At 50.9% G+C, this 26,426-nt stretch overlaps 1 protein-coding gene and 2 long non-coding RNA genes across 12 annotated transcripts; 1 reads left to right on the top strand and 2 right to left on the bottom strand.

The window, feature by feature from the left end:
• Positions 1-501: 501 nt before the first annotated feature.
• LOC101437850 (patr class I histocompatibility antigen, A-126 alpha chain-like) lies at positions 502-13,665 on the bottom strand. Of its 10 annotated transcripts, none has more exons than XM_058285398.2 (11): positions 13,493-13,665; positions 7,464-7,613; positions 4,140-4,234; positions 3,801-3,975; positions 3,370-3,639; positions 2,820-3,095; positions 1,982-2,257; positions 1,760-1,853; positions 1,338-1,370; positions 1,135-1,205; positions 502-969 (listed from the first exon to the last, which is right to left on the bottom strand). In XM_058285398.2, exons 4-11 carry the CDS (start codon positions 3,862-3,864, stop codon positions 932-934), a joined length of 1,122 nt encoding a protein of 373 aa, XP_058141381.1. In that variant the 5' UTR covers positions 3,865-3,975; positions 4,140-4,234; positions 7,464-7,613; positions 13,493-13,665; the 3' UTR covers positions 502-931. The 10 variants fall into 10 exon arrangements, 9 of the variants coding, with proteins under 9 accessions (XP_058141381.1, XP_058141383.1, XP_058141384.1 ...); XM_058285400.2 differs by having other exon boundaries at positions 1,749-1,867; positions 13,493-13,664; XM_058285401.2 differs by having other exon boundaries at positions 1,135-1,182; positions 13,493-13,663.
• A 918-nt stretch (positions 13,666-14,583) lies between these two features.
• On the top strand, positions 14,584-18,928 carry LOC131275359 (uncharacterized). The gene is made up of 2 exons (XR_009182802.1): positions 14,584-14,636; positions 15,345-18,928. It is a non-coding gene; the product is annotated as an uncharacterized lncRNA (long non-coding RNA).
• A 5,520-nt stretch (positions 18,929-24,448) lies between these two features.
• LOC139437387 (uncharacterized) lies at positions 24,449-26,426 on the bottom strand. The gene is made up of 2 exons (XR_011647140.1): positions 26,008-26,426; positions 24,449-24,871 (listed from the first exon to the last, which is right to left on the bottom strand). It is a non-coding gene; the product is annotated as an uncharacterized lncRNA (long non-coding RNA).

Genomic DNA, 26,426 nt, shown 5'->3' with positions numbered 1-26,426 from the left:
GCGTTCCTCCATCATCACAGAACCACCAAGCAAACAAGAAATGAGGGGCCCTGAGGGCAGAAGAGGCTGAGCCGGGATGACCAACCACATGAGCCCTCACTGCCCACAGTTCTGGAAGTGCAGACACACAGATGCCAGCTGCAGGAAGGAAAGTTTTCACATCTCAAATGAAGGGTTCATTTTTTTTAAGATTTAATTTTTACTTATTTCTCTCCCCTTTCGACTCCCCCCCCCCCCCCCGCCCCCGTCCCCAGTTGTCTGCTCTCTGTGTCTACTAGCTGTGTGTTCTTCCTTGTCTGCTTGTATTCTTCTCACAGCACCAGGAATCTGTCTCTCTTTTTCTTGCGTCATCTTGCTGCATCAGTTCTCCATGTATGCAGCCCCATTCCTGGGCAGGCTGCACTTTTTTCCTGCAGGGCAGTTCTCCTTACAGGGCACATTCCTTGCGCACAGGACTCCCGTATGCGGGGGACACCACTGCGCAGCACGACACCTCTTGCATGTGGTTTCTTTTTTTTTTTTTTTAAACATTTATTTTTATTTATTTAATTCCCCTCCCCTCCCCCGGTTGTCAGTTTTTCTGTGTCTTTTCCCTGCGTCTTGTTTCTTTGTCCGCTTCTTATTGTCGTCAGCGGCACGGGAAGTGTGGGCGGCACCATTCCTCCGCAGACTGCTCCCTCCTTCGCACTGGGCGGCTCTCATTAAGGGGTGCACTCCTTGCCCGTGGGGCTCCCCTACGTGGGGGACACCACTTTGTAGCACGGCACTCCTTGCACGCATCAGCACTGCGCATGGGCCAGCTCCACACCGGTCAAGGAGGCCCGGGGCTTGAACCGCGGACCTCCCATATGGTAGACCGATGCCCTAACCACTGGGCCAAAGTCCGTTTCCCTGTGGTTTCTTGAAATAACACAAAGGGTGTGAACAGCTCTTAAATCTCTTCCTTCCCCACAAGGCAGCTTTGTAATGCTACAAAAGAAAATAATCAAGAGCACTGTTCAGGTTGTCTCTGTAAATGCTGATGTCATGACCAGCCCTCCACAGCCCTCATGTCCACGTCCAAGGAATCCCCAGGACCCAGGTGTGTCCTCTTGGCCCAACCTCTCTCCCCTTTCAGGCCCCCCAGGGTCTCACCTCTAGAAGCTTCGAGAGACACATCAGAGCCCTGGGCACTGGCACTGGCTGGAGAGGAACAAACACAGGGTCTGGTCAGAGCCACAGGGAGATGTGAGTCAAGGAGTGATGCGGTGAGCTGCCCCGTGGGCTCCGTCTACACTCCCCAAAGCCTCAGGTCAGCCTTGACCCTCCACACCACCTCCCCCTCCATCCTCACTTACAAGCAGCCTGAGCGTAGCTCTCTCCTCTTCCACCTGTGGGAAAACAACTAGTGAGAGCAGGACATGAGGTTCTGAGAACTAGTCCTGGATCCAGGGAAGTTTCCAGAACCGTGACTACAGACCCGGGGCAGGATCACAAAACACAAGGTAGAAGATGTGTGGGCTGGACCTTCTGCCCTCCTGGAGGTCTGTCCTCAGCAGCCCCTTCCCTCTGACTGCTGGGAACAGGGGCCTCCATGTCATCACTGGGGACATTGTGCTACTTCTCTCATAGGTTTATAAAGTAAGTGTAGTGACAGGCCCAGACTGGATGGGCACGTGTGTGAGGAGGGGCTTCACGGCACCAGGAAGGGGCAGGGCACATGGCTACCCAGGCTGGAAACCCCCCTGGACAAGAAACCTCAGACCCACCTCTTCCCTACCTGAGCTCTTCCTCCTCCAGATCAGAACTCCAGCCACCACGGACACTCCCAGGATGACCAGGGCAGCCACGATTCCCACGATGAGGATGGGGGGCTGGGAAGGCAGCTCTGAGAAGGGGGGAAGGTCAGGGACCCTGACCCCAGGCTCAGCCCTGACCCTGCTGGAGGAGCTCAGAAGGGCTCCTGCTTCCCTAGAAGAGGCCCCCATCTCGTCCCACTTACCCCATCTCAGGGTGAGGGGCTCAGGCAGCCCCTCGTGCTGCACGTGGCACGTGTATCTCTCTTCCTCCCCAGAAGGCACCACCACAGCCGCCCACTTCTGGAAGGTTCCATCCCCCGCAGGCCTGGTCTCCACAAACTCCATGTCCTGGGTCTGGTCCTCCCCATCCCGCTGCCAGGTCAGCGTGATCTCCGCTGGGTAGAAGCCCAGGGCCCAGCACCTCAGGGTGACCCCACGGTCAGAGAAGGGGTGGCGGGTCACGTGTGTCCTTGGGGGGTCTGCGGGAAGGTCAGAAACTTCAGGAACTTTCCATTTTTCTCCTGGCCATTCTAGCAGCTCTCATGTGACCACCAGGAATGGACAGGACAGTCTTGGGGGGCAGTGGAAGCCCCAGACACCAGCCTGGACTCGGGGTTCCGGGATAAGGCCTATTCTTAGAAATTCTGGGGTTAGTTGAGACCGTCCAGTGCAGGAGGCCCCAGGTGTGTGATGTGAACAGGGACCTCTAGATCTGACCTAGTGGAGGCTGAGGGGCTCAGAAAAGCTGGAGGAACAAGGCCTGAGAACGTCCTGGTGGTCCCCAAGGCTGACCTGCTGCCCAGGTGCTTCAGGGATGGTCTCCTCCATCCCGGGGGAGGCTGGACCCTTCACTGTCCTGACAGAGGGCGGGGCCTCTGCGAGTCACTCAGGCTTCAGGGTCTGGACACCGGGGCCGACCCCGCCCCTGGCCCCCAGGCAGGAGAGTGTTCCTGCGTCTACTGGATTTCCCCCTCCCCTTGGACACAGGTGGGGGCGCAGCCCAGCCCGAGGAGATCGGGGAGGCGCCCTGCTCCCCTGTACCTGTGCGCAGGAGCGTCTCCTTCCCGCTCTCCAGGTATCTCTGCAGCCACTTCACACACTTGCCCTCCAGGTAGGCTTTCTCGTACTCAGCTTTACCGTCCTCCTCCCACTTGCGCCGGGTGATCTGAGCTGCCGTGTCCGCCGCCGTCCAGGAGCGCAGGTCCTCGTTGAGGGCGATGTAGTCGGCGCCGTCGTAGGCGAACTGAATGTACCCGCGGAGGAGGCGCCCGTCGGGGCCCACGTCGCAGCCAAACATCCTCTGGAGGGTGTGAGACCCTGGCCCCGTCCCCGCGGTCAGCCCCGCCCCCGCGGTCAGCCCCGCCCACAGGCCCGCCCACCTGCCCGCCCCGCTCCGGCGCTGATTAGTCAGGGCGGATCAGGTCTAAACAGGAAACGAAAATGAGGAAGTGTCCCACCCCAGCTCCCGGGTGGGGGTGGGGCGTACCCAGGTCCTGCGCCCTCGGGGTGCAGTGGGGGCTCGAAACTCGGGATGACCCCGGCCCGTCCTGGGGATCCCGGTCGTGCGTGGACCCCGCGCCCCGTGGCTCACCGGCCTCGCTGTGGTTGTAGTAGCCGCGCAGGGTCCGCAGGTACACCCTGGAGGTCTGCGCTTGGTCCTTGGCCCTCCGCGTCTGCTCCCCCCAGTACTCGGGCCCCTCCTGCTCCACCCACGGCGCCCGCGGCTCCAACCTCGGATTATCCGCGTCGCTGTCGAACCGCACGCCCTGCATGTCGTCCACGTAGCCCACGGCGATGAAGTGGGTGTCCCCGCGCTCTGGCCGGGACACGATGGTGCTGAAATACCTGAGGGAGTGGGGGCCTGAGGGTGGGCAGAAGAGGGGCGGGGGTCGGCGTGGGGTCAGCGGGGGGGGGGGCCGGCGTGGGGGTCGTGGGGTTCAGCTGGTGGGATGCGGCTTCCGGGTCCCTGATGCCCCAGGTCCCCTCACCCCCTCCTGGGCAGCCCCCCGATCCCGCACTCACCCGCCCGAGCGGGGGTCAGGGCCAGGGCCCCCGAGAGCAGCAGGAGGAGGGTCCCCGGCGCCATGGCCGCATCCCCGGGTCTGGCGGAACCTGAGTCCGGGCGGGGCGGGCTCTGTGTGGGCCCCGGGGCCGGCGATTGGCTTCTCCAGAACCGGAACCCGCAATGGGAGGCCGCCTGGGCCCGCGTCACGGGGGTCGGGGCAGAAGAAGTGAAACTTGGGACTGGGGACTCCCCCCTCGGCCTCCCCGCCCCACACGTCAGCCTCGTGCAGAGACCCTGAGAATGAGACCCGGTCCTGGACTGGCCCGACCCCTCCCCTGCACCGAGCGCTCTCTCACCCACTGTCAGTGAGGCCTGGTCCTGACTCTTCACAGCTCACAAATCAGTGAGGACCCCGAGGAGATTCTGGTGACCGCTACTGGTACCGACCATACTAGAAATTAAAAGGAATTTAAAAGACAGATCCACATAGATTAATACTTATACTCATTACACATTGATAACTAATTCCAAAAGAAAACAATGTAATAAGAAGAGGGGATCAACTTATATTTGTTGAAATCTTTCTTAGCTGACTCAATAGAGCACCCCTGGACTTGCTTATCATATTAAATCAGTTATTCACGTTTGAGCCAAAATTCAGGCTCACATATAAATGTAGTTGGAAATGAGAGGAATATTCGTAATTGCCTTTTCAGGTGAGTGGTGACATTCATCTCTGATACTATACTAAAAACACACAAGTGGAGTTTCTAAAAGTGACTTGCAGTCTGAAATCTTGACTATTTCATCTTATGACCTGGAAATCCTCAGGTCTCTGCTTGCACATTGAATGCATCTGTACTAATGCATGAAATGTAACACACTGGCCCACTGAGTTATGTAGTTCTTCCAGTATGGAAACATTTCTTTACATATTTCCAAAAGGTGATATATGTTACAATTAACACAGATCCCACCAGAACATGAGTAAGTTTCGGAAAGATGTCAAGCTGAAGATGATGGATACAAAGTTTCCAACATTCTGTTTTTCATCTGAGAGCTTACATATTACCATCGACTGAAGTCAGAGAGATAAAATATTTTGAATCGCATTTCTGATAAAGGATTTCTTCCCAGAATACGTAAAGAACACTTAACACACAACAATAAGCAAAGAACCCTTTTTTTAAAAAAAATGTGCGGAAGTCTGAACAGAAACCTCACAAAAGAAGATACACAGGTGGCAAATAAGCACCTAAAAATATGCTTAGTGTCATTGTCATTAGGGAAGTGCAGACGAAAACATCCATGAGATGCCCCTGAACATACCTGTTAGAATGGCTAAAATAAACTAAAATAAAATAAACTCATGGGTTAGTTTCCTATTGCCAGTGGAACAAATTTTCACTTTTGATGGCATTAACAACAGAAATTTCTGTTCTCAGAAATCCAAAATCAATGACCCTGGTTGGAATCAAGGTGTCAGCCAGGCCTGGCTCCCTCTGGAGGCTGGAGCAGAGAGAACCTGTGTCTTGCCCCTTCCATTTCTGGTGGCTGCCAGCTCTCCTTGGCTTCTGGCTGCATCACTCTAACCTTTAGGCCAACATCATCAGATCTCTACTCTGTATTCTTGTCACCTTCTCCTCTGGGTGTAGTAAAATCTCCCCCTACTTCCCTGTTATGAGATCCATGTGATCACTCCTAGGGCCCATGGGGGTAATCCTGGCTAATCCCCCAGCTCTAGATCAATTACAGATACAAAGGCCCTTTTACCATATAAGGTAATATTTTCATGTTCTAGGGATTAGGATGTAGAGGTCATTGGTGGGTGGGAAGGCGATTTTCAGTCTGTCACGATTGGTGACACCTGCACTGGCAAGAAGAGGGAGCCCCAGGAACCCGCACTCCCTGCTGGCAGGAAGGCCAAAGGGTGCAGCCACCACAGAAGGCATTTGGCAGGACTTAAAAAGCTAAGCGTGAACTTAACTTACAACCTATCAATACCTTTCCCAGGTATTTGCTTACCTAATTTTAAAACATATTTACATAAAAACCTGCAGAGAAATGCTTATAGCATCTTAATAATTCCTCATACCTGATGCAACCATATTTACCTTCTCTATGTAAATGGTTAAAACAGCTAGTGGTTGTGAAGCGAGTATAGCTCAGTAGTGTGAGCACCTGCTTCCCACGTCTGAGATTCTGAGTTCAATGCCTGGAACCTTGTAAAAAATCAGTGGTAATCCATTGATCCACAGTACACAATACTACTCAGTCATCAAAAGGAAGGAGCTATAAATTCATGGAATATCATGGATGAAACTTAAGTGCATGTTGCTAGTGAAAGAAGCCACTCTGGAAGGCTACATGCTGTCTGGTTCCATCTACATGAAAGTATGGAAAGATGAGAATATATATACTGAAAGCAGTTCCCTGGTTGCCATGACCTTGGGGAGGGTTACGGGTTGTTTAGGTGAAGCAGAAGATATTTTCAGGTCCCTGGCCCTAGTCTATGTGGTACTGTTGGGTGGATACATGACACTGTGTCTAAAACTATAAACCACAAAGAAAAAATGTTAAGTGTGCAAACTATAAAAAGCCATCCATCAAGCAAGAAGTCCCAGATGGCTGCAGCCTATGGCAGAAGGATCTAGCTGTGTTACAGGTGCATGACATGACCTCACTGAAGGAGGGGGGAAGGACTGCTTGCCTGAGAATCTTTGGATAAGGCTGGCAATTGTAAGCATGAAGACAAAAGGAATTATGCATCAGAACTGGGTGTAGTTGGCAAAGTTCTTTCTCATGGGGTAGGAGCTAACAATTCTGAAGTCACTACCCGTGTGTATGAGGACTGAACAATAAACATGTGGTGGGTGGTGAGAGCTATATTTCCAGCTGAGAAGTGGGAGGTTACAGATTTGCAAGGGGGAAAGCCAGAATGACGTATATGATATGGATTAGAGCTGGAGACATGGAATCAACTCAGGTTTAACTTAATGTAGTCTAGTGTAAACACTGATATGTGTGTACATATGTATTAGAGATGTGTTACACATGCATTGGTATACACACACATTTCCTAGTTCCCTCTACTGATTGACTAGAAGCAATGAAGCGCCAATAGCAATGAGCAAACCCAGTGCCTAGACCTCAGTTTCTAATACCATTATCTCAAAGCTGAATCAATGGTCCTTGCAAAAATGCTGAAAATAGGGCTGGGGTAGGAAAAATATAGGATGAGTCTGGAGCATATGGGAGTGCGAGCAAGTGAGTATTGCCCAAAACATAAAACCATGGGGACATGTCAGAAGGACTCAGGAGCCACCTGGAAGGGCTCGCTATGACCAACACTAGAACAATTATTTTTAAGATTTATTTATTTATTTTGCTCACCACAACCACCCCATTGTCTGCTCTCTTTGTCCATTCACTGTGTGTTTTTCTGTGTCTGCTTGTATTCTCATTGTGTGGCTCTGGGAACCCATCCTGGGACCTTCTGGAGTGGGAGAGAGGTGATCAATCTCTTGCGCCACCTCAGGTCCCTATTCTGCTTCGTCTCTTATTGTTTCTCCTCTGTGTCTCTTGTTGCATCATCTTGCTGTGCTAGCTCTCCACACTGGCCAGCACTCCTTCATGGGGCAATGCTCCTAAGCTGGGCACTCCCGTGTGGGCCAACTTACCTTCAAAGGTGGCCATGGGTATTGAACCTTCGACATTCCATATGGTAGATGGGAGCCCAACTGCCTGAGCCAGATCCTTTTCCCAAAACTCGATCATTCTGAGCACAGAATTGGATTATAGCCGAAAGATAAAAATTAATATCCACAAGCCTGTAAACAAGTGGATAAATAATTAAATGCAGCAAGAATAGAGAAACCTCCAAATACAAGAATTCCCAATGATTTAGGTAGATGTCCACCCTCACTGAGTTGACCATAAGTCCGCACCCCTTAAGTGTGGACTTAACACGTTCTTCCAAAGAGGACAATGGAAGGTGATGTGAACAGTAACTTCAGGCTAGAGAACCCTGGGAAATGCTGCTTAGCCAGGAAACCCAGCTCACATCACTGAAGATGAATCAGGGTCAAGCCATGTCCTCTTCTTATGATGCTGAGATATGGCATCTTCATGGCCTTTTCCCTAAAAACCCACAGCCCTGCTCTAGTCATGAGAAAAACATCACCCAAACTCAAATTAGAGGCAGTCCATACATCCTGACCAGGACTCCTGTCAAAGTCACCAATACCAAGGGCAGTCTGAGAAACTCTCACAGCCAGAGGAGCTGATGGGACTAAATGTCATGCAGTAATGTGGATGGGATCCTGGGCTGATAAAGACGTTTCCTTCCTTGGGGTGACCGTGGACTCTGACCTCAGGGTAAAGCATGATCTCCAGACCATTCCATCTAGTTCAGAGGTCCAAGGTGGACCACAAGCTAGGGGCCCCCCAGCACCAGTCCCCCTGTCTCCTAGGAGAGGTCCTTGGATGCCCACACCCCTGATGCTTTTTCCTGCTGCTGCTTCCAGGGATGAGGGCGCCTCCTCCAGGAATCCATCCCATGATTCCTCAACTCTAGGATCTGGGGGAGAGGGAGGGTGAGCACCCCTGGCATTGGCATAGGAACAAGGGGGGCTCCTGAGAAGAGAAGAGAGGGAGGAAATAGGGACGACTGGAGGTGGAGGAAAACAGTGGCTGGAAGGAGCCAGAGGGGAGGGGCAGCCTCGTCGACAGTGAGGGGAGGGACAGGGTCTTCTCAGTGAGAGGCAGAGGGGGCTTCTGGCCAGGGTGGTGGTAGAGGTCTCTATTTTCTCCTGGATGGTAACTACTCAGGTATCACCCTGTACTTGATTGTAAGTATTAAGTGCTGAGCACTTTTCTGTTTTGCAAGAATGGTATGATACAAGCACACCCAGGAGTAAAAGGAGAAGTCAGGGTGGGGGATGGGAAGTGATTGAGGGGAGGCAGCCTCGCAGCTGGACCCCCTGAGATGCGGGTCCTGGAGGGCGGAGGGCAGGACGCGGCCTGGGGGCTGGAGGCCCTAGTGGACGGCGGGGAGGTGGGCGATAAGACCCGCCCAGGCTCTGCCCACGCACTCCACAAACCAGAGGGCTGATCCTCCCGCCTCCCCAGACCCCGGGACCAGGTACCTGCCCACCATCCCCACACCAAGGTGGACCTTCCCCCAGGCTGAGCGCAGGAGCCCGGCGTCCCGGGTCGTTTCTCCTTCGGGGGCCTTAGCTGTCCAGGTCCCCTTGGCCTAACCCCTGCCAACTCCTTGTTTCAAAAGAGTATTTGAAACTTTCAAGAATTTGTTGAAATGATTGTTCTTTCCCTCTGGATTACATGAAATTGTGATGAGCATGTGTACCTGTGGTTCTATTTATGCTCTTTATTATGTTCATTGAAATACCACTGCCCTGAAGCTGCTACTGGAGTTCAGTAAGTTTTCAGATCTGCTCTGTGGATCCTCCACATTTATTCTTTTAACAAACATTTTAAGGCATTGTTGAACAAAGAGCTTGTTGGGGTAAGGACGACGGAGACAGACTCACTCTGGACACGGGTTCATGATGCCCGTCTGCTTTATTGAGAAAGTTGCAGCATTCATATAGCGGTTTGGCTTACGAGGCATAGCTGACAGGTGGAGGGCTCACGGGAGGAGGGTGAGGCGGGCTGGAGACATTTGGCTCAGTGCCAGTGCACCATCTTTTGAGTGTGCCCAAAAGCGTGAGGACTAGAGAGTGTGCTCATCTAGTCGCTCGCAACACAGCCAGGCTGAATGTCTCTGCCGCTCTACCTACATCTCTCCCTCTGTTATTAATTAGAGCCAATTGTACTAATTTTAGTTTTTCAGTTTTGTGGGATAAAGTTTAAAGGCTTTTGTTGATATATCGATATATACTACATGTAACAACAATTAAGATTTCTAGTATAAGCCATAGCAGAAGGTTGGGAGGTGATAGGAGGGACTGCATGCTCTCCAGCATTGCAGCTAGCAAAGAGGTGCTACTCCAGAGGCTCGGGTGTTGTTAATCGATAAGATCTGGGATGCTAATAGTTGGGTGAGGTTGAGGAACTGTTGGTTTCAAGGGCCAAGCACGTGGGTTCTGAGTTGCTGCCGAGCTAGGGAAGCGTTAGTTACGGGAATTGGGGTAACGCATAAGGAGGGAATCGCTGGTCACAATGGGTATGAGTAAGTTGCCAAAGTAAATATGTTTTTTAATCTAAGAGATCTATTTGTTGCTGGAGGTTGAGTAAGGCGCGTGGATATGACTGGTGATGAGAGACTGTGTGTCAAATGTGGCGGCTGTGTTTCAGCCAGCTGGTTTAGAGTGGCTGCAGGGGGAGTCGCTTGGAGGAAGGCTCCACGCCTGTGCCTGTGCTGGCTAGGCTGGTCACAATGGCCATAATTACAGCGACGACAAGGCCAATGGCTCTCTTGGAGCGGGTTTATGAGTTATGACATTAAAGGGACCTTCCCAGTCCGTGGCGTTTATAGGCACCCACAGTAACGTGGGGATGTGCACGGGGATGGCATAGGGGAGAGCTGAGCTGTCCTAGCAGTTGGTGATATCGCAGCTGCTGGAGGAATTATAGCACTGAAAGGATTTATTGGTGTTAACAATAAACAGAAAAGGTAGGGTGAAGCATACTAGCGTAGTATAATGCGAGTGCTTATGGCTAGTTATGTTAAAATTTTCTTCTCAAACCCCATTCAATGTTTTATTCAATGTTTCCTATGTTCTGTTGGTTAAGGTAGAGGTCATAGCGATGAAGGATGCAAGTCCATGCAGGCATTTTTGCCACAAAGTGTTCATTGTTCAAAAATCGTTCTTAGTACTAGTCGAGGGTTGCGACTCGCGTAGGGTAGTGTGTTTTTTTTTATGTCTGGGCCTGTGGCCCAAAGAGTTGGTATAATCTTGCCGTATGGAGGTTTCGTGGGGATGCAATTGGCCCAGGGGGGGAGTTTAGATACTCTGGTGGAAGGACTTATGAGGAACTGGCACGGGCAATGTACCCAAGGTGGGTTGAGTGGCCTTGACATGCTGGAACGGTAGTCAGTTCAGTTCATATTGGTGACAGGAAAATGGCCGGTGAGACCGATAAAAGAGCCATTTTGTTCATTAGAGCTTTTTTGGCTATTTTTATTTTTTACGAAGTCCCCAAGAGAGATGGGTAGAAGTTGAACCCAGTTTTTATTTTCTTCGGTGGTTTTGTTCTGCACGGGAATTGTTTGAGGGTGGAGAGAAGTTTGTGAGTGGGCAGATGATTATTTATTTGCCTAGGAAATCCTGCTACAAGCGTTTGCATTTCAAGGTTGATTCGGAGGAGGTGGGTAGCATGCTTTCTAGAAAGGGGCAGGATTAGTTTGTTAGGCTCTTGGCCATAAATGACTTTTGCTGTATGACATGGCTTTCTTCCCAGCAGAAGATGGCCGTTACCTGGGGTGTGGTTTTGCTCAGACTGTTGAAGGAAAGGTGAACCTAAAACAGGGGTTCGTTTTCACACAGAACTCCAGGGGGTGTTTTTGGGTTTGCTAATACTATAGCAAGGAGAGGTTTATGAGGATCAAATTTGGTTAGTTCTGTGTTTTGCATTTGGGAATTGATATATTTTATGACGTTTACAGCTTTAGAAGTGAGGACACGACAACTCGTGGGATTGGGGTTTCCCTCTAAAAGGGAAAAGAGGGGGGCTAGTTTATGCGATGAGAGGGATAGATGTGGTTTGATTCAGTTTACGTTTCTACAGACTTTCTGCAGCTCATACAATGTGCAGTTTTGTGGAATTGTTAGAGATGGTGGTAAGGGCTTGATGCCTGTATTGATTCGATATTCTAGAAAGCTGAAGGGTGATTTAGTTTGCACTCTTTGGGGGCGATTTGTAGTTTTAATTGTTTTAGATTATGGAGTTGATATAGCCTGTGCATAAATTCAAAATTGTTTCCAAGAGTACCTAGTCCCCAAGATGGCCAAATAAGTAATATAGGCCCTATAGTCTCTGAATGTTCAAAAAGGATGTGAGACAAATGTATTTAGGGTTGCCTCCAGACGATGTGAAAGATATGCTAATTCAAGCTCACCGGAGATGTAAGGGATATGCTAAAGCTCACCTGAGATGTGAGCGATATGCTAATTAAAGCTCTCCGGAGATGTGAGGGATATGTAATTCAAGCTCACCTAAAATATGGGGATACTATAAAAAAACTTATCTGGTACTCAAACACTTAACTAACAAGGAAACTCATTTTCTTTCACAAAAGCACCATTTAACTCCCTACCCTTATATTTTTTCTATATAAAAGGGAACCCAAAATTCTATTCCGGGCTCGGTTTTTATTAGGACAAGAGTCCGCCACCGGTCGAAATAAACCAACTTCCTTCTCGGTACTCTCGTGTCCTGGCCTTCGATACCGCGCACACCCGATTTCTCTACAACAGAGTAACACTTTAAAACAGTTTGTTAGGTGATCCTGATCAGGGTGTGCTATGAGAATGTCATGCATGTAGTGGATGATTTGGCAGTAAGTTTGCAATGGTAACGTGGCATTGCCTATGAAATTCTGACATTAGTGGGACTGTTTTTCATGCCTTGGGGGAGGACTTTCCATTGGTTCCGCTCAGCTGGCAGAGCATGCTTAATTGCCGGAACTGTGAAGGCGAAATATGGGCGGTTATGTTTATGCAATGGGACGGCAAAGAAACAATCTTTTATGTTTATTATAAAAATATGACTATTTTCCTGTATAACTGCGGAATGAGGGAGACTCGGTTGTGGTGAGCTCATTTGTTCCATATGAGAGTTGACGGCTCACAAGTTATGAAGAAAGCGCTATTTGCCTGTTGTTGTTTTTGTATAGCAAATACAGGGGCATTGTGGGGGTTGGCAGTGGGCTCTGTGTGCCTAAGGTTTAGTTGTTGTTGGACAAGGATTTTTTACTTTGACATTTAGAGCACTGGACAGAAATTACATTGCGTTAACACTCGCTGCGGGCTTTTGCGATGGTTTGTTTTAATCAAACAGCTGGATTCCCTTGGTTTGCACTAGTTTTAAGGTGGCTGCTGGGCGCCGGCTGAGGCGCCCAGCCGTGTGGAACTGCGGCTCGGGCTGACCCGCGCATGCGCAGCTGCGCTAGCACCTGCTGGGCTTCTCTGGAGCAGCTGTGACGCCCGCGGCAGCTGGGGTGATTTACGGGAAGGGCCTGGCGCGCGTTCAGAGTTGCTGCCGCCCTAGGCCCACCCCCCTCCCCGGTGCTTTTGTCCCCATTGGGCCCCACCGCTGGCCGCCTGCCCGCAACTCTGGGGAGGGGAGGGGGGCGCCGCGGGGCGGGGGTCCGGTGGCGGAGCGGGGGCGGCGGCGCTGCCGGGGAGCAGTCTGCCGACATTATATCAGGGGTAGGGGCTGGTTCGTCTACCGGAGCCCCCGTAAGGCAAGCATGAATAGCTAGGGGCGCAGGGATGAGGCCGAGAGGGAGCGTGCTGTTCTCCTGAACCTCTGCAGAGCGCGCGCTTAAACAGTTTAGCCCAGGTCTGAGGGTCCCAGAGACGCGGTAGAGAGCCAGGGATTAAAGCGGGCGATCGTATCCCAGCACTGGCTAAGTTCTTTTTCTGATACTTTAATATGCCTGCTTGCCAAGAGAGTGGGAAGGGCTCCCGCCTGCGGAGTCGGAGCGGAGGAGGGGAGGTTACCCGTGGCGAGGCTCACTTACCCGAGTAGACGGCCGGAGAGGCGGCTGCAACGACTCCCTGTCCGGGGCACTTGTTGAAGGAGGGGATCCTTTGGGTGAGGACTACGGAGAGACACACTCCAGAGACGGGTTTCCTGAGGCGCGTCTGCTTTATTGAGGAAGTTGCAGCCTTTATATAACAGTTTGGCTTATGGCACAGCTGATAGGTGGAGGGCTCACGGGAAGAGGGTGAGGCGGGCTGGAGACGTTTGGCTCAGTGCCAGTGCGCCACGTTTTTGGTGTGCCCAAGAACACGTGGACTAGAGAGTGTGCTCATCTAGTCGCTCGCAACACAGCCAGGCTGAAGGTTTCTGCCGCTCTACCTACAAGGCATTTAACTAATCTGTTTCATCTATGTATTTTTCTGAACATCTGAGAAACAACTGAGTTAGTAATTTGAATCCGAGATGATATCTCATTGTAGTTTTGATTTGCATCTCCCTAATAGCTATATATGTGAACTTCTTTTCATGTATCTTTTGGGCTTTTGTATTTCCACTTTGGGTAAATGTCTGTTCAAATCTTTTGCCCATTTTTCAATAGGGTGGCTTGCCATTTTGTTATTAATGTGAATAATCTCTTTATATAACATGGAGAGCAATGTCTTATCAAATATATGGTATCCTAAATTTTTTTCACATGAGTTATCTGCCTTTTTACTTTCTTGACAAAATCTTTTGATGAACAAAAGCAGTTAAATTACAGGTTTTCCCATTTATCTGGTTTTTTTTTTCTTTTTTGCTTCTGCTTTGGGTGTCAAGTCCAAGAGACCACCACCAAGCACAAGATCTTGAAGATATTTCTCTAGATTTTCTTCACAGAATTTTATGGTTCTAGTTTTGCATTTAGGTCCTTGATACACTTTAATTATTGAATAAGCTGTGAGATAAGGATCCTCTTTTCCATTCTTTGAGATACGGATACTCATTTCAACCAGAAACATTTTTGAACAGGCTATTCTGGCCCAGCTGAGTGGGTTGGCAGCCTTGTCAAAGATCACTGGACCATAGATGGGAGAGTCTGTTCTGAACTGTAGAGTTGGCTACTCTAGTCAATCCTTCTATCTTATGTCAGTGCCATGCTGTTTTTACCCCTGTGGCTGGATAATATGATTTAAAGCCTGGAAGTGAGTATCCTTCAACTTCGTTCTTCTTTTTAAAAGTATTTTTGGCTATTTGGGGACCCTGACTCCTTCAGATAAATTTGATAATGGCTTTTCAAATTCTACCAAGAAGGGTTTTGGAATTTTTATCAGGAGTGTATTAAACATGCAGCTCAGTTTGGGTAGAAGTGACATCTTAATATTTAGTCTTCCAACCTATGAACATGGAAATATTCTTCCATTTATTTATTACCATTGGTTTGTTTTAGCATTGTTTTATGGGTTTCTGAATACAGGTCCTTTCTATCCTCAACTAAATTTATTTCTATTTCACCAGGCAGAGTCCCCATACACTACCCCACCCACCATACATCTTTCCATATTAATGTTATGAATAGTGTGGTAGTTTGGTGTCACTAATGAACCAGTATCTCTATAATTATATCACTAACTACATTCCATAGTGTACATCAGAGTTTAGGGTTTGTACTGTACAGTTTTGCTTTTTATGTTTTTATTCTGGCAATATATATACAGCACAAAATTTTCTATTTTAACCACTTTCAAATCATGAAATTCATTATACCATCAGGTTGTGCTGCCATTACTTCCACCTCTTACTAAAACTCTTCCATCATGCATCACGTTAATTGGTAGTAAATACATTGTGATCCTCTTGGATCCCAGCTCTGTGAGCCCCTCTAACCATGCCTGTCCTTAGACCCCTCACAGGATCAGATGGAAACCAAAAAACAACAGGTAGAAACAGCTGTGGAGAGGCTGCAGCTGGAGGTGGGGAGACAACGCCTCCTGCCAGCCAGGTTGAGGGAGCTGGAGCAGGTCCTGCAAGAGCACGAGGACTAAGTCTGGAAGTCCCTGAGGAAGTGATTGGCTTGGCGCCCACCTCAAGGAGCTGGAGAGGTGTTGGCTGCCAGCAGGCGAGCTCCTAAAAGTGAGCGACTCCCAGTCACATGGGATAGAAGAGGGAGGCAGAACGCCCATTGGGGGGTGCTGCCAAGAGTGAGGAAGGGCTGGGGATTGTTTCATATGGGGGCCTGAGGGGTACCTGATTTCTTCAGCCCAGAGAGGAGACGAGGATGGCGATGCAGTGACCGCCCTGGTCACTGTGTCTAGTTAGGGCGCTGGTCTGAGTCTTGGGCCTGGGATGGCCCTTTTGTGTGTGGTCCTGGGAAGTTTCTTAGTCTCTGTAGACAACGGAGTAATAATAACACTCCTCACAGGGCTGTTGCTAAGATTATGAGAACTAACCCAGGTAAATGCTCAGTGTGTTGCTAATTATAAGAACTAATCCAGGTAAACGCTCAGTGTGTTGCAGAGATTATGAGAGCTAATCCAGGAAAATGCTGAGCATGTTTCCAAGTTTATAAGAACTAATGCAGGAAAGCAGATGTGGTTCAAGTAATTGGGCTCCCGTCTACCATATTGGATGTCCAGGGTTCAATACCCAGGGCCTCCTGGCCTGTGTGGAAAGCTGGCCCACGCAGAGTGCTGTCCCATGCAAGGAGTGCTGCCCCGCAGAGGAGCACCCCCTGTATAGCAGTGCAGCCCTCCCAGGAGTGCTGGCCACATGCAGAGCTGATGCAGCAAGATGATGCAACAATGAGAGGCCCAGAGAAGAGACGATAAGAGACAAAGAAAACTATGGAGCTGAGGTGGTGCAAGCGAATGGTCGCCTCTCTCCCACTCTGGAAAGTCCCAGGATTGGTTCCTGGAGCTGCCTAATTAGAAGACAAGCAGACACAGAAGAACACACCATGAATGGACGCAGAGAGCAGACAACATGAGGATGAGGGGGAGAAATAAAGAAATATTTAAATAAAAGAAAAAGAAAAACTAATCCAGGTAAATGCTCAGCCTGTTGTAGAGATGATAAGAACTAATCCAGGTAAATGCTCAGCACGGTCCTGGCAACCAGGAAGCCTGCAGGAGGTGGTGGCTGCTGTGGTATCACCAGAGTCATCCTACCCAGTTAGTGGAGCTAGTCCTGAGGCCCGATTGATAACTCAAGGTTCAGTCCCTGATCTCCACACACTTAACTGCTGGAGGCAGATCACTTCCCAGGATGAGGTGGAGACAGGAACCAGCACAGGGGAACAGGCAGCTCCATTAGTGAGGAAAGTCAAGGTGAAGGAGCTGCAGGAGCAGGTCCTCCAGCAGGGGGCGCTCTCTCAGGAGGAGCCTTTGAGCTGGTTCTTCAAGGAGGAAAGATGTGCAGGACCAGGGAAGGACATGTGGAGCCAGGTTCTGCTCTTTGTGCTTTTGTAGGACGTCAGAGTCACCCAGAACAGGGAGGCCCGTTCCCCAGTCTGGCCTCCAGGGAAGGGGGCATTTCCAGAGAAGGGGCTTTTCACCACCCCCCATGAGGACGACTCCACAGAAAAGCACGGGTCCTCTGATATACACACCATCTCAATCACTCACACAAACACCCAAGCCACTAAAGGGCTGTGTTCAAGGTTCACATCATTAAAAATTGATTATTTGGTATTGGTGGACCCTTCCCCAGCAGAAATACTTACAAATAATAATCATGTTTTTAGGCTGGACCTGGAACACTATTTAATCTATGAAATTTTTAGTACTCAAGCCAGTGTCTAGCACCATTTAAAATGTAAAATTCTAAGGGGAACTGTCTTCCATGGAAAACAATAAATCTGGAACCCAAGAGGACCAGAGATGCTTCCACTCATCTTTCCCTCCCAACTCCCCCTTTTTCGCCAGAACTCTCAAATGCTGTGTGGAAGGGCATCTCCAGGGTCTGGCAGGCTCTGGAATACAGGCATTTTCCTTCCTCAGTGCTCAAGCATTAGCCCTCTGCCCTGGGAGGGGAAGAGAACACTTGCCGTGCGCTGTGTGCCCTCCATGAGTGGAGGGGCTGAACCAGGTACCACTGAGTCAGGAGGTGCCTCTCACCTGCTTGTCCGGGAGTCTGGAAGGGCCTGGGGACAGCCCTAGAGGATGAAGTGCTTGCTCAAGGTCACCAGCCAGTGGCTAGCAGGGGCCCAACCAGGGGCTTTTTCACTGTAACGTGTATTTCCTTTCCTCTCCACTTTCGTCTCCACTTATCCCCTCCCCCTTGGAAAACACAGCACACAAGTTAGAAAGTTGGTTGAAGGCTGCTTTCCGCCCTGTGCCATACCGCCCTCTGGAGGCGAGCAGAGGTGATGCCCGCGTTCCCCCCATCCCCAAGGGCTCCAATGCCCCTTCCTCTTAGGTCTAACTGAAAGCCTCCTGCCCTGGCAGCTGGGGAGAGAGGTGACACCATCTAATTCTCACCACAGACCCAAGAGCTTCCTTTCTTGTGAGTTTAGCCTCACTCACTAGGAATTTGGACTTAACTGGCTACCAGCTTGTCTGCAGAGGTGAAATGAAGACTTCTGTGAGTCCAGAGCCCTTTTCTGCTGACCTTGTCAAAGAGATCCGCACCCTCCACAGGAAAATACTCACCTCCCAGAGATGATGGGAACGTTCTCGGGTACAGGGGAAGGGCTGCAGCTCGTCCCGTTCCCATCAGCTGCCCTTCTGCTCTCCCCCATCTCCGAGTTTTCCCACCTCCCAGCCTCTGTAAGCTTTCTCTCGGTGACCCCCCACTCCTGGGGCATCCCCTCTGCTCCCCAAGGGCAGGCCCTGTGTGCCCAACACTGACCCTGGAGGGGGCGCACCTCTCTCCCCAGACCCCAGAAGGCTTCTCCATGTCCTCACCCTGCACCAGCACCTGCTACGCTGGGGATGCCAGTAAAGAACGCGTCACAGCTCTCTCTATTTCCACTTCCCTCACACAACTACCTGTAAACAGATTCAGGGAAAGAGCTGAGGTGTTGGGAGATGCATTCTAGCCCATCAGGAACGTGTCTGCACATGAGCCCGGGGCCCAGCTGCTTGGGTTCTCTGTTCTGGCTCTTGCTAGACTGAAAGAGGCTACATTATTGAAACTTTTGGCTCCACAACATCTTCCTATATAAAATTGGAAGAATAATAGCACGTATCATATTTTCAGGACATTGGAATTGTCCTGAATGACTTTGCAATGATGGATACAGACCATTCTATATTTCATCTTAATTTAAACATTTTTGTGAGACACAGTGTAAACTATAACGTAAACTATGATCCATGCTCAGTGGCAATGCTCTGATGAGTGTTCATCAATTATAACAAGTGTACCACAGTAATGAAGGATGTTCTGTTGGAAAGTGTGGGAGGAGAAGGGAGTGGGGCATATGGGATTCTCGTACATTTTTAAGTAGCATTTATGTAATCTAAAGTATTTTTTAAATAAAAAGGATTAATAAAAAGGCAAGTGTACAGTAAAGTTATGACAATCAAATATACATATGCCATTTTCTCCCTTCAAACTCCAAGATCTTTCTTGAAATTGTTTGTTGGAGTAATAGGTCAAATTGTTTTTGTTGGGTTTTTTTTTTGGGGGGGGGGCAGGAATTGTCATTTAGAACTATGTTCCTTTTTTATTTTCACACAAATTTTTCAGTTTCAAAGTGTCCATTTTCCACAGACAACACTTAAACATTGTGTCAGGAGAAAATGTTTTACAATGCTTCAATATCAAAATTGGATGTAGGGGGAGTGGATATAGCTCAGGGGCTGAGTGCTTGCTCGCCTGTATGAGGTCCTGGGTTCAATCCATGGTACCTCCTGAAAAAAACTGTGGGCATAGAGGGGTTCATAATATCCCTTTGGGGGAGCAGATGTAGCTCGGTTGTTGAGCATTGGCTTTCCATGTATGAGGTCCTGGGTTCAATACCTAATGCCTCCAAGGAAAAAAAAGAAACTCACTGCAGAAAGGGAACCACACATAGTTCAAGAACTGTTTCCCATGTATGAGGTCTTGGGTTCAAGCATCTGTACCTTCCTTTAAAAAGGAAAATTAGTACAAAGTGAGAAACAGCATCAGAAGAGGGACACTGATGCTACAGGAACTGGGACTCATACTTCGCCCATCAGATCACCCAGCCCCTCTCAGCTCAGATTATTTTTATTTGATTAACAAACAGTATCATTGAGTGCTTTATTGCCTAATCAGCAAGGATTCTTTCCATTCTACTGAGGTGGGAGGCTGCCCTGGTTTGAAACTTTTGTGGACTCTTGAAAATTAAGTGCCTTTGATTAGAATGTGGGACCCAGTGTTACCCTAATGCCCTAAGGCATAAAGGAATTTAAGGACATGTCACAGGGGCTGGCACTAGGAGCACCTGCACACACCTGGGCAATACTGGGAAAGCCCTGGCTCTGCAGCCAGAACGGGGTGAGGGGTTGGGCAGGACTGCTGCTTTGTAACTGTGGGGATCTTGGTTTGTGGACCTCCTGATGCCTCCCGTCTGTGCCTAGGGCTTCCTGAAGTCCTGGGGATTTGGGTGGGTGAGGGGCCTGGCATGTGGAGGAAAGTGGGGAGAGAGGTTCCAGCCCCATGCCTGACTCTGTGCTCTTTCTCCCCCATTCAGAGTCGGAGGGATGCGTAATGCGGATGTTTTCCTAGAGTCCTTGGATCTGGCAGGATGTCCCATGGCAGGATGTAAAATTAAGGAAATTCTACCCCCTGGTAATTCAAAACACTAATTTCAAGAAATGGGAAGCATGAACAGAAGTCCAGTAAAATATCCCATTGATGATTTTTTATACTGCCTAAATGCAATAAAATAATTATATTTTGGGAGCATTGGTATAAGCAAAATAGACTAATGTTTATTTTTAGGTAGGGGCCAGGGACTGAACCTGGGACCTCTAAGTGGGAAGCCAGCACTCAACCACTGAGCCACCTCGGCCTCCCTGAGTTGATTTTCTCATTTGTTTTGCTTGTTGTAGTTGTTTTTCAGGAGTCACAGGAACCAAACCAGGGACCTCCCTTGTGGGAGGCAGATGCTCAACCACCTGAGCTATAGCTGCTTCCCAAAGTATATTGTTAAAATGATGGTGATGAACAGGTCCCATCCCAAAAAATGGGAGGTGTTTGTAGATGGGGACAGGATAATTCCCTCCATCTGCCCCGTGGTATCAGCCTCTCCGCCTGGGGATGTCAGAGCAGATGCCCAGGGTCCCTTGAGATTGAGGAAAGAATAACCATGGGGGGGGGCGCGGTCGGGGACCAAAGCAGGTTAGTTACTGTGGTTGTTACATTGTGTTGGAGGATTAATGTGTATCCTTGATATAAAGATAGGAGTCACCATGGGCCTGAAGGGAGGGGGATGAGGGGGTGAACAGGGCACTTTTGGGGTGGGGAGATTCTTCAGTTTAATCCTGCAATGATGGAGAGACGACATTACACATTTGTCACAGCCTGTGGAACTGCACAGTGAAAGTGCAAACCAAAATGTGAACTGCAGGCCATGGTTAGCAGCAGTGCTTCAGTATTGGTTCATCAACGGTAACAAATGTGCCACGATCATCTAAGATGCCAATAATAGGGGTAACTGGGTGTGTGGTGTGGGGGAGGCTTGTATGGGAATTCACTGTACTTTCTATGTCATTATTCTGTGAATGGAATCTAAACCTTCCCTAAAAGTAAAGTTTAAAAAGGGGCAGGTTTTCTAGTCAATCAAGCTTGGAAAGCTGCACATAATACCCACCTCTACACACACACTGTTTTAGAGCCACCCAGTGCTCCACTGCACGCAGGTGGATGAAACACCGTGCCCTGTGGCTCCAGCTCTGGGTCTGAGTGTGCATTCTGCCCTCGCTGGACGTGTCCTGGGCTGGTCCCTCCACTCTCCAGCGCCCACACTGCCTGTCCATGGCTTGGACATGCTGCCTTAGGAGGGTGCAGGGAGACCGGGTCTGGACAGGCATTTTGGAGGCTTGAAGCCCTCCCCCATCGCTGGTCCCTGTTATCAGGATCCTGTTGTGGCAACAACAGTCACAAGACAGCCTTGACCCCTGTGCCTAGAGCGGGGCAGCCTGGAGCCTCAGCTGCCCAGATGAGGCCCCATTTCAGCCTCAGATGTTTCCACGGCCCCTTCTCTTCCCAGAGACACAATCTCCAGTTCCTCTCTTCGGTTCTGCACTTCCTTCAAGACCACCAGCGAGGGCTCAAGGTGACTCTGCAAAACCAGCACCGAGAGGAGAGAAGAGGCAGAGCTGGGCGGAAAAGACACGGGGAGCTGGACCTGCTGGGCATAAGGATTTTACACCATCTCACCTAACACCCGTGGTACCCACAGGGAAGGCATCAGAGCACATTTCATATGTGAGAATAGGAAACATAGAGAAGTGAGACGCTGCCCCCAACCACAGGGCAAGCACGTGGCAGAGCAGCCTCAGGGCTGGGCTCCTGCCTGTACCAAGCCCTGGTTCTCTGCCTGATGACTCAGGACTCAAACCCTAAGAAGGCCCCAGGGAGGGTCCTCAAAACAACCAAACATTTTGCATGTTTTATCTATCTTTTAAAAAGAGATAATGAATAAATAAATAAAGACAACCAAACCCTCTCCAGCACCAAGCCAGAAGGGTCCATTCTAAGATGGGGAGACTGAGACCTGGAGGGACACACACTTGCCGGTGGCCTCGTGCCAGGTCCCAGTGGACGTGCTGGACCCTGAGCCTCTGGAGGACGCAGGCCCTCTCCTCAAGCTTGGCACAGAGACCATGGAGGGCTCCACCCCTGGGAGGCCAAGTGAGTGGGGGACAGAGTCATTCTGGGTTGGAGGGACAGGGAGCGCTGCCCTTGACCAGCTGGGTGACCTCAGGCAAGTCAATCAGCACAACTGTTAAGAGCTGCTAGTGAGAAGTAGATTTGGCTCAACTGATTGAGCAGCCGCCTACCACAGGGGAGGTCCGCAGTTCAAACCCCAGGCCTCCCCGGGCCTCCTTGACCAGCATGGAGCTGGCCTGCACAGTGCTGATGCACGCAAGAAGTGGCCCCCATGCAGGGGTGTCCCCAGCATAGGGGAGCCCCACACTCAAGGAGTGCGCCCCATAAGGAGAGCCGCCCAGCATGAAAAAAGCACAGCCTGCCCAGGAATGGCACCACACACATGGAGAGCTGACTCAGCGAGATGATGCAACAAAAAGAAACACTGATTCCCAGTGCCACTGAAAAGAATACAAGCAGACACAGAAGAACACACATTGAATGGACACAGGGAGCAGACAGCTGGTGGGGAGGGGCAGAGAAGAGGAGGGAAATAAAAAATAATGCATCTTAAAAAAAAAAAAAAGCTTCTACTGCCCCCGAGCCTGGGCTGGGATCTCGGCTCAGCAGTGGATGAAAAAGTCAATCTCAGCTCTGCGTTCTGACCTGGAAACTGCGAGCCACCAGTTACCAAGGGCTACTGCACCCCAGGCCACGCCTCGACACACGCGTCCTTACTTCACCCCCAGTTACCCAGGCTACTGCACCCCAGGCCACGCCTCGACACGCGTGTCCTCACTTCACCCCCAGTTACTCGGGCTGCTGCCAACACGTGTTCTCACTCACCCAGTTACCAAGGGCAGCTGACAAGAAAGCGGGAGAAATTTGGAAACCCTGAGGAAATGCAGCACTGGCCTGGCTCGGGAAGGTTTTCCCACAGCCTGGAGACAAACCTTGGGGAGCTGGCGCCAGGCTCCCCCAACTCTGGGGTTGGGGACGAGGGGACAAGTCCATGACCATGAGTGCCTGCTGGGGAGGGCCAAGGCGAGGGAAGGAGGTGGGAGAGAGTGGGAGTGTGTAGGTGTGTGTGAGTGTAGGGGTGTGTATGTCAATATGTAGGGGTGTGTGAGTGTAGGGGTGTGTGTGTCAGTGTGTAGGGGTGTGTGAGTGTGTAGGGGTGTGTATGTCAGTGTGTAGGGGTGTGTATGTCGGTGTGTGAGTGTGTAGGGGTGTGTGAGTGTGTAGGGGTGTGTGTCAGTGTGTAGGGGTGTGTCAGTGTGTAGGGGTGTGTATGTTGGTGTGTGAGTGTGTAGGGGTGTGTGAGTGTGTAGGGGTGTGTGTCAGTGTGTAGGGGTGTGTCAGTGTGTAGGGGTGTGTATGTCGGTGTGTGAGTGTGTAGGTGTGTGTGAGTGTGTAGGGGTGTGTGTCAGTGTGTAGGGTGTGTGAGTGTGTAGGGGTGTGTATGTCAGTGTGTAGGAGTGTGTGAGTGTGTAGGGGTGTGTGAGTGTGTAGGGGGCATGTGTGATTGGTAAGGGTGTGAATGTGCAGGAATTGATGGGTATATGTAGAAATGAGTGTGAGAGAGTATGTAGACACAGGAGTATAAGTGTGTGTCAGAGCAGGTTTGGGTTTGGATGAGCGTGCAGGGGCTGTTGTCTGTGTGTAGGGGGAACGTGTATGTGTGAAGGTGTGTCTGAGTGTGTCTGGTGCACCTGTATGTGTCTGTAGGGTGCATGTGTGTGTCTGTGCGGGGTGCACAAGTGTGTGTGTTTAAGGTGCACAAGTGTGGGAATGTAGAGAGCACGTGTGTGAGTGTGTAGGGCAATGTGTGTGTGAATGTGTAGAGTTCATGTGTATGTGTGAGCATGTGTTAGTGTATAGGGTATGTGTGTGTATATGGTGCACATGTGTATGTGAGTCTGTGGTGTACATATATGTGTGTAGGGTGCACATTTGTGTGTGTTGCAAGCATGTGTGTGAATTTGTAGGAGTGATATTTGTGTGAGTGTGTAGGGGCATATGTCTGAGTGTGTATGGTCCATGTGTGTGAGTGTGTAGGGTTCACATGTGTGAGTGTGTAGGATGCACTTGAGTGTGTAGGATACACGTGTGTGTCTGTCTTGGATGTACATTTGTGAGTGTGTACGGTGTACGTGTGTGTGGTGGGGATGGCTCTGGAACCATGACAGCTTTCATCACAGGTCCCCACATCTGGCTGAATTTACAGAAAAACTTTGCAAAGGCAAAAGGCCACAGTAGGCGCCCATTCCTTATTTTAATTGTGACAATAAGTCACTTATCTTTGTACATTTGTGGTACTCTCTGCGGAGAATCCACATGAAGCATCAATGCTGGTTCCAGAGGAGAAAGCTCCACGTCTGGTTTCCACTGAACGGGGTGAGAGCCCTGGGAAGGGAGACGGGGTGCTGGTCCCCATTTTACCAGGAACTGCCGGCTGAGCTTCGGCTGCTGGTGAGCTGTGAGGTCTCAGATGAGCCGTTTAGCTTCTCTGGCTTCTGCTCGCTCTCCATTGAACACGGCGGACAGAACTTAGCTCTCAGAGCTCGGCTCCAACTCCACAGCACCAGGTCAGCTAGACGGTAGCCCGAGAGCACTGTTTCCTCAGAGAACAAGCACGTGTCCTTGAAAAGGGCACCTGAATAAACCAGGAGAAATGCAGGGTTTGAGCAAGTTAAACAGGTTCCTTTACTGCAGGACTTCTCAGAGCCTTTGATTTCCCAGTGTGGCTTGTGATGTGATTTGCCAGAAAGGTGACACAGCTTCCAGAATATGCTGGACTTACCTGAACAGGGAAACCTTTCTTTGTGGAGCAGTTTTGAAAACTAGCATTCCATGGAGCATACCTTGGAAAATCTGCTAGCAGGTACACCAAAACTTATTAATGCCTTATTTTTTTATTTTCGTATTTTTCAGGTTCTCAAGGTCAGGGAGCAGAGCCATGCTGAATACAAACCAGAAATCACCGAAACCCCAGTCACCGGCATGTGCTCAGGCTGTAACTTTACAAAACATTTCTCCTTACATGATGGCACTTCTCCCGCCCACAACCCTGTGGACCCGCACCCCCATTTTCAAATGATAAAACCCGGCCCCAAAGAGATGGGCCCATAACTCGGCTCTACCAGGTTCGGCTCTGTCCTTGATGTAGCACTCAACAAATACATTAGGTATTTTTATAAACAGTTGAGGACATGGGGAGAAGTGTCGCCCCTGGCAAGACGCCATGAGGCCGACACCCCCGCACCTGTTCTGCAGCCCCCACACTGGTGCGTGGAGCCCAGGCACGCAGCACTGTGGGGAGGCGTGGGGGAGGGCGCCAGGCGAAATGCCTGCAGAGCCGCTCTGGAAATCCCAGGATGCGAGGCCCCCAGCAGCTCCTGCGCGCCACCCCCTCCTCAACCATGCAAGGTGCAGGCCCCTGGGCCAGGTGTGCCAGGTGCCCTCTATTACCCTGCAAAGGGCGGGGGTGGGGGCGAGGGAGCCAGAGCAGTGCTCTGGAGAAGTGCGCCAACGCGGAAACTTGAGTCACCCTGGGTGACAAGTGGTATCTGGGAACGCAGACGAAGAGCGCATGCTCCAGGCGACGCCAGGCTGCTGGGAATCAGGCCCGTGCGCCGCGGGTGCCGGGAGGTGACCCTGCGCGCTCCTGCGCCGGCGCCCCGCCCGCCCCTCCCCTCTGGCCCCGCCTTCGCCCGGCTGCCGGCCTGTAGGCGGTGCGGGGCTCCAGGGGCCAGGCCCGCGTGGGCGCGGGACGCTCACTCCTTAACCTACACGGCTGTGGCTGCGCTCCCCTGCGCTGGGCTGGGCTGGGCTGGACTGGGCTGGGCATGGCCGGGCTGCGCCGCGCTGGACCGGGTGGCACTGGGCTGGACTGGGCTGGACTGGGCTCCGCTGGACTGGGCTGTCCTGGCCTGGACCGTGCTGGACTCTGCTGGACTGAGCTGGGCTGAGACGCACTGGACTGGGCCCTGCTAGACTGGGCTGGACTGGGCCGTGTCGGGGTGGACTGTTAGGCCGGGCCCTGTTGGACTGGACCCGGCTGGGCAGCTCTGGGCTGCGGCCAGATCCCCGGCTCGGCAGCGTCTCTCGTGGCTCTGTCCGGCTCCGTTTCGCCCGCAGGTGCCCCAGGCGCTCGCCGGCGGCCCCCGCGGCTGGGGGTGGTCCGGGATGGGCGCGGGGCGGGCTGGCGG

This window comes from Dasypus novemcinctus, chromosome 22, assembly GCF_030445035.2.
Source record: "Dasypus novemcinctus isolate mDasNov1 chromosome 22, mDasNov1.1.hap2, whole genome shotgun sequence".
NCBI classification, from domain to species: domain Eukaryota; kingdom Metazoa; phylum Chordata; class Mammalia; order Cingulata; family Dasypodidae; genus Dasypus; species Dasypus novemcinctus.
Note: the sequence above shows the minus strand (reverse complement) of the source record. Positions and strands in the feature narration are given on the sequence as shown.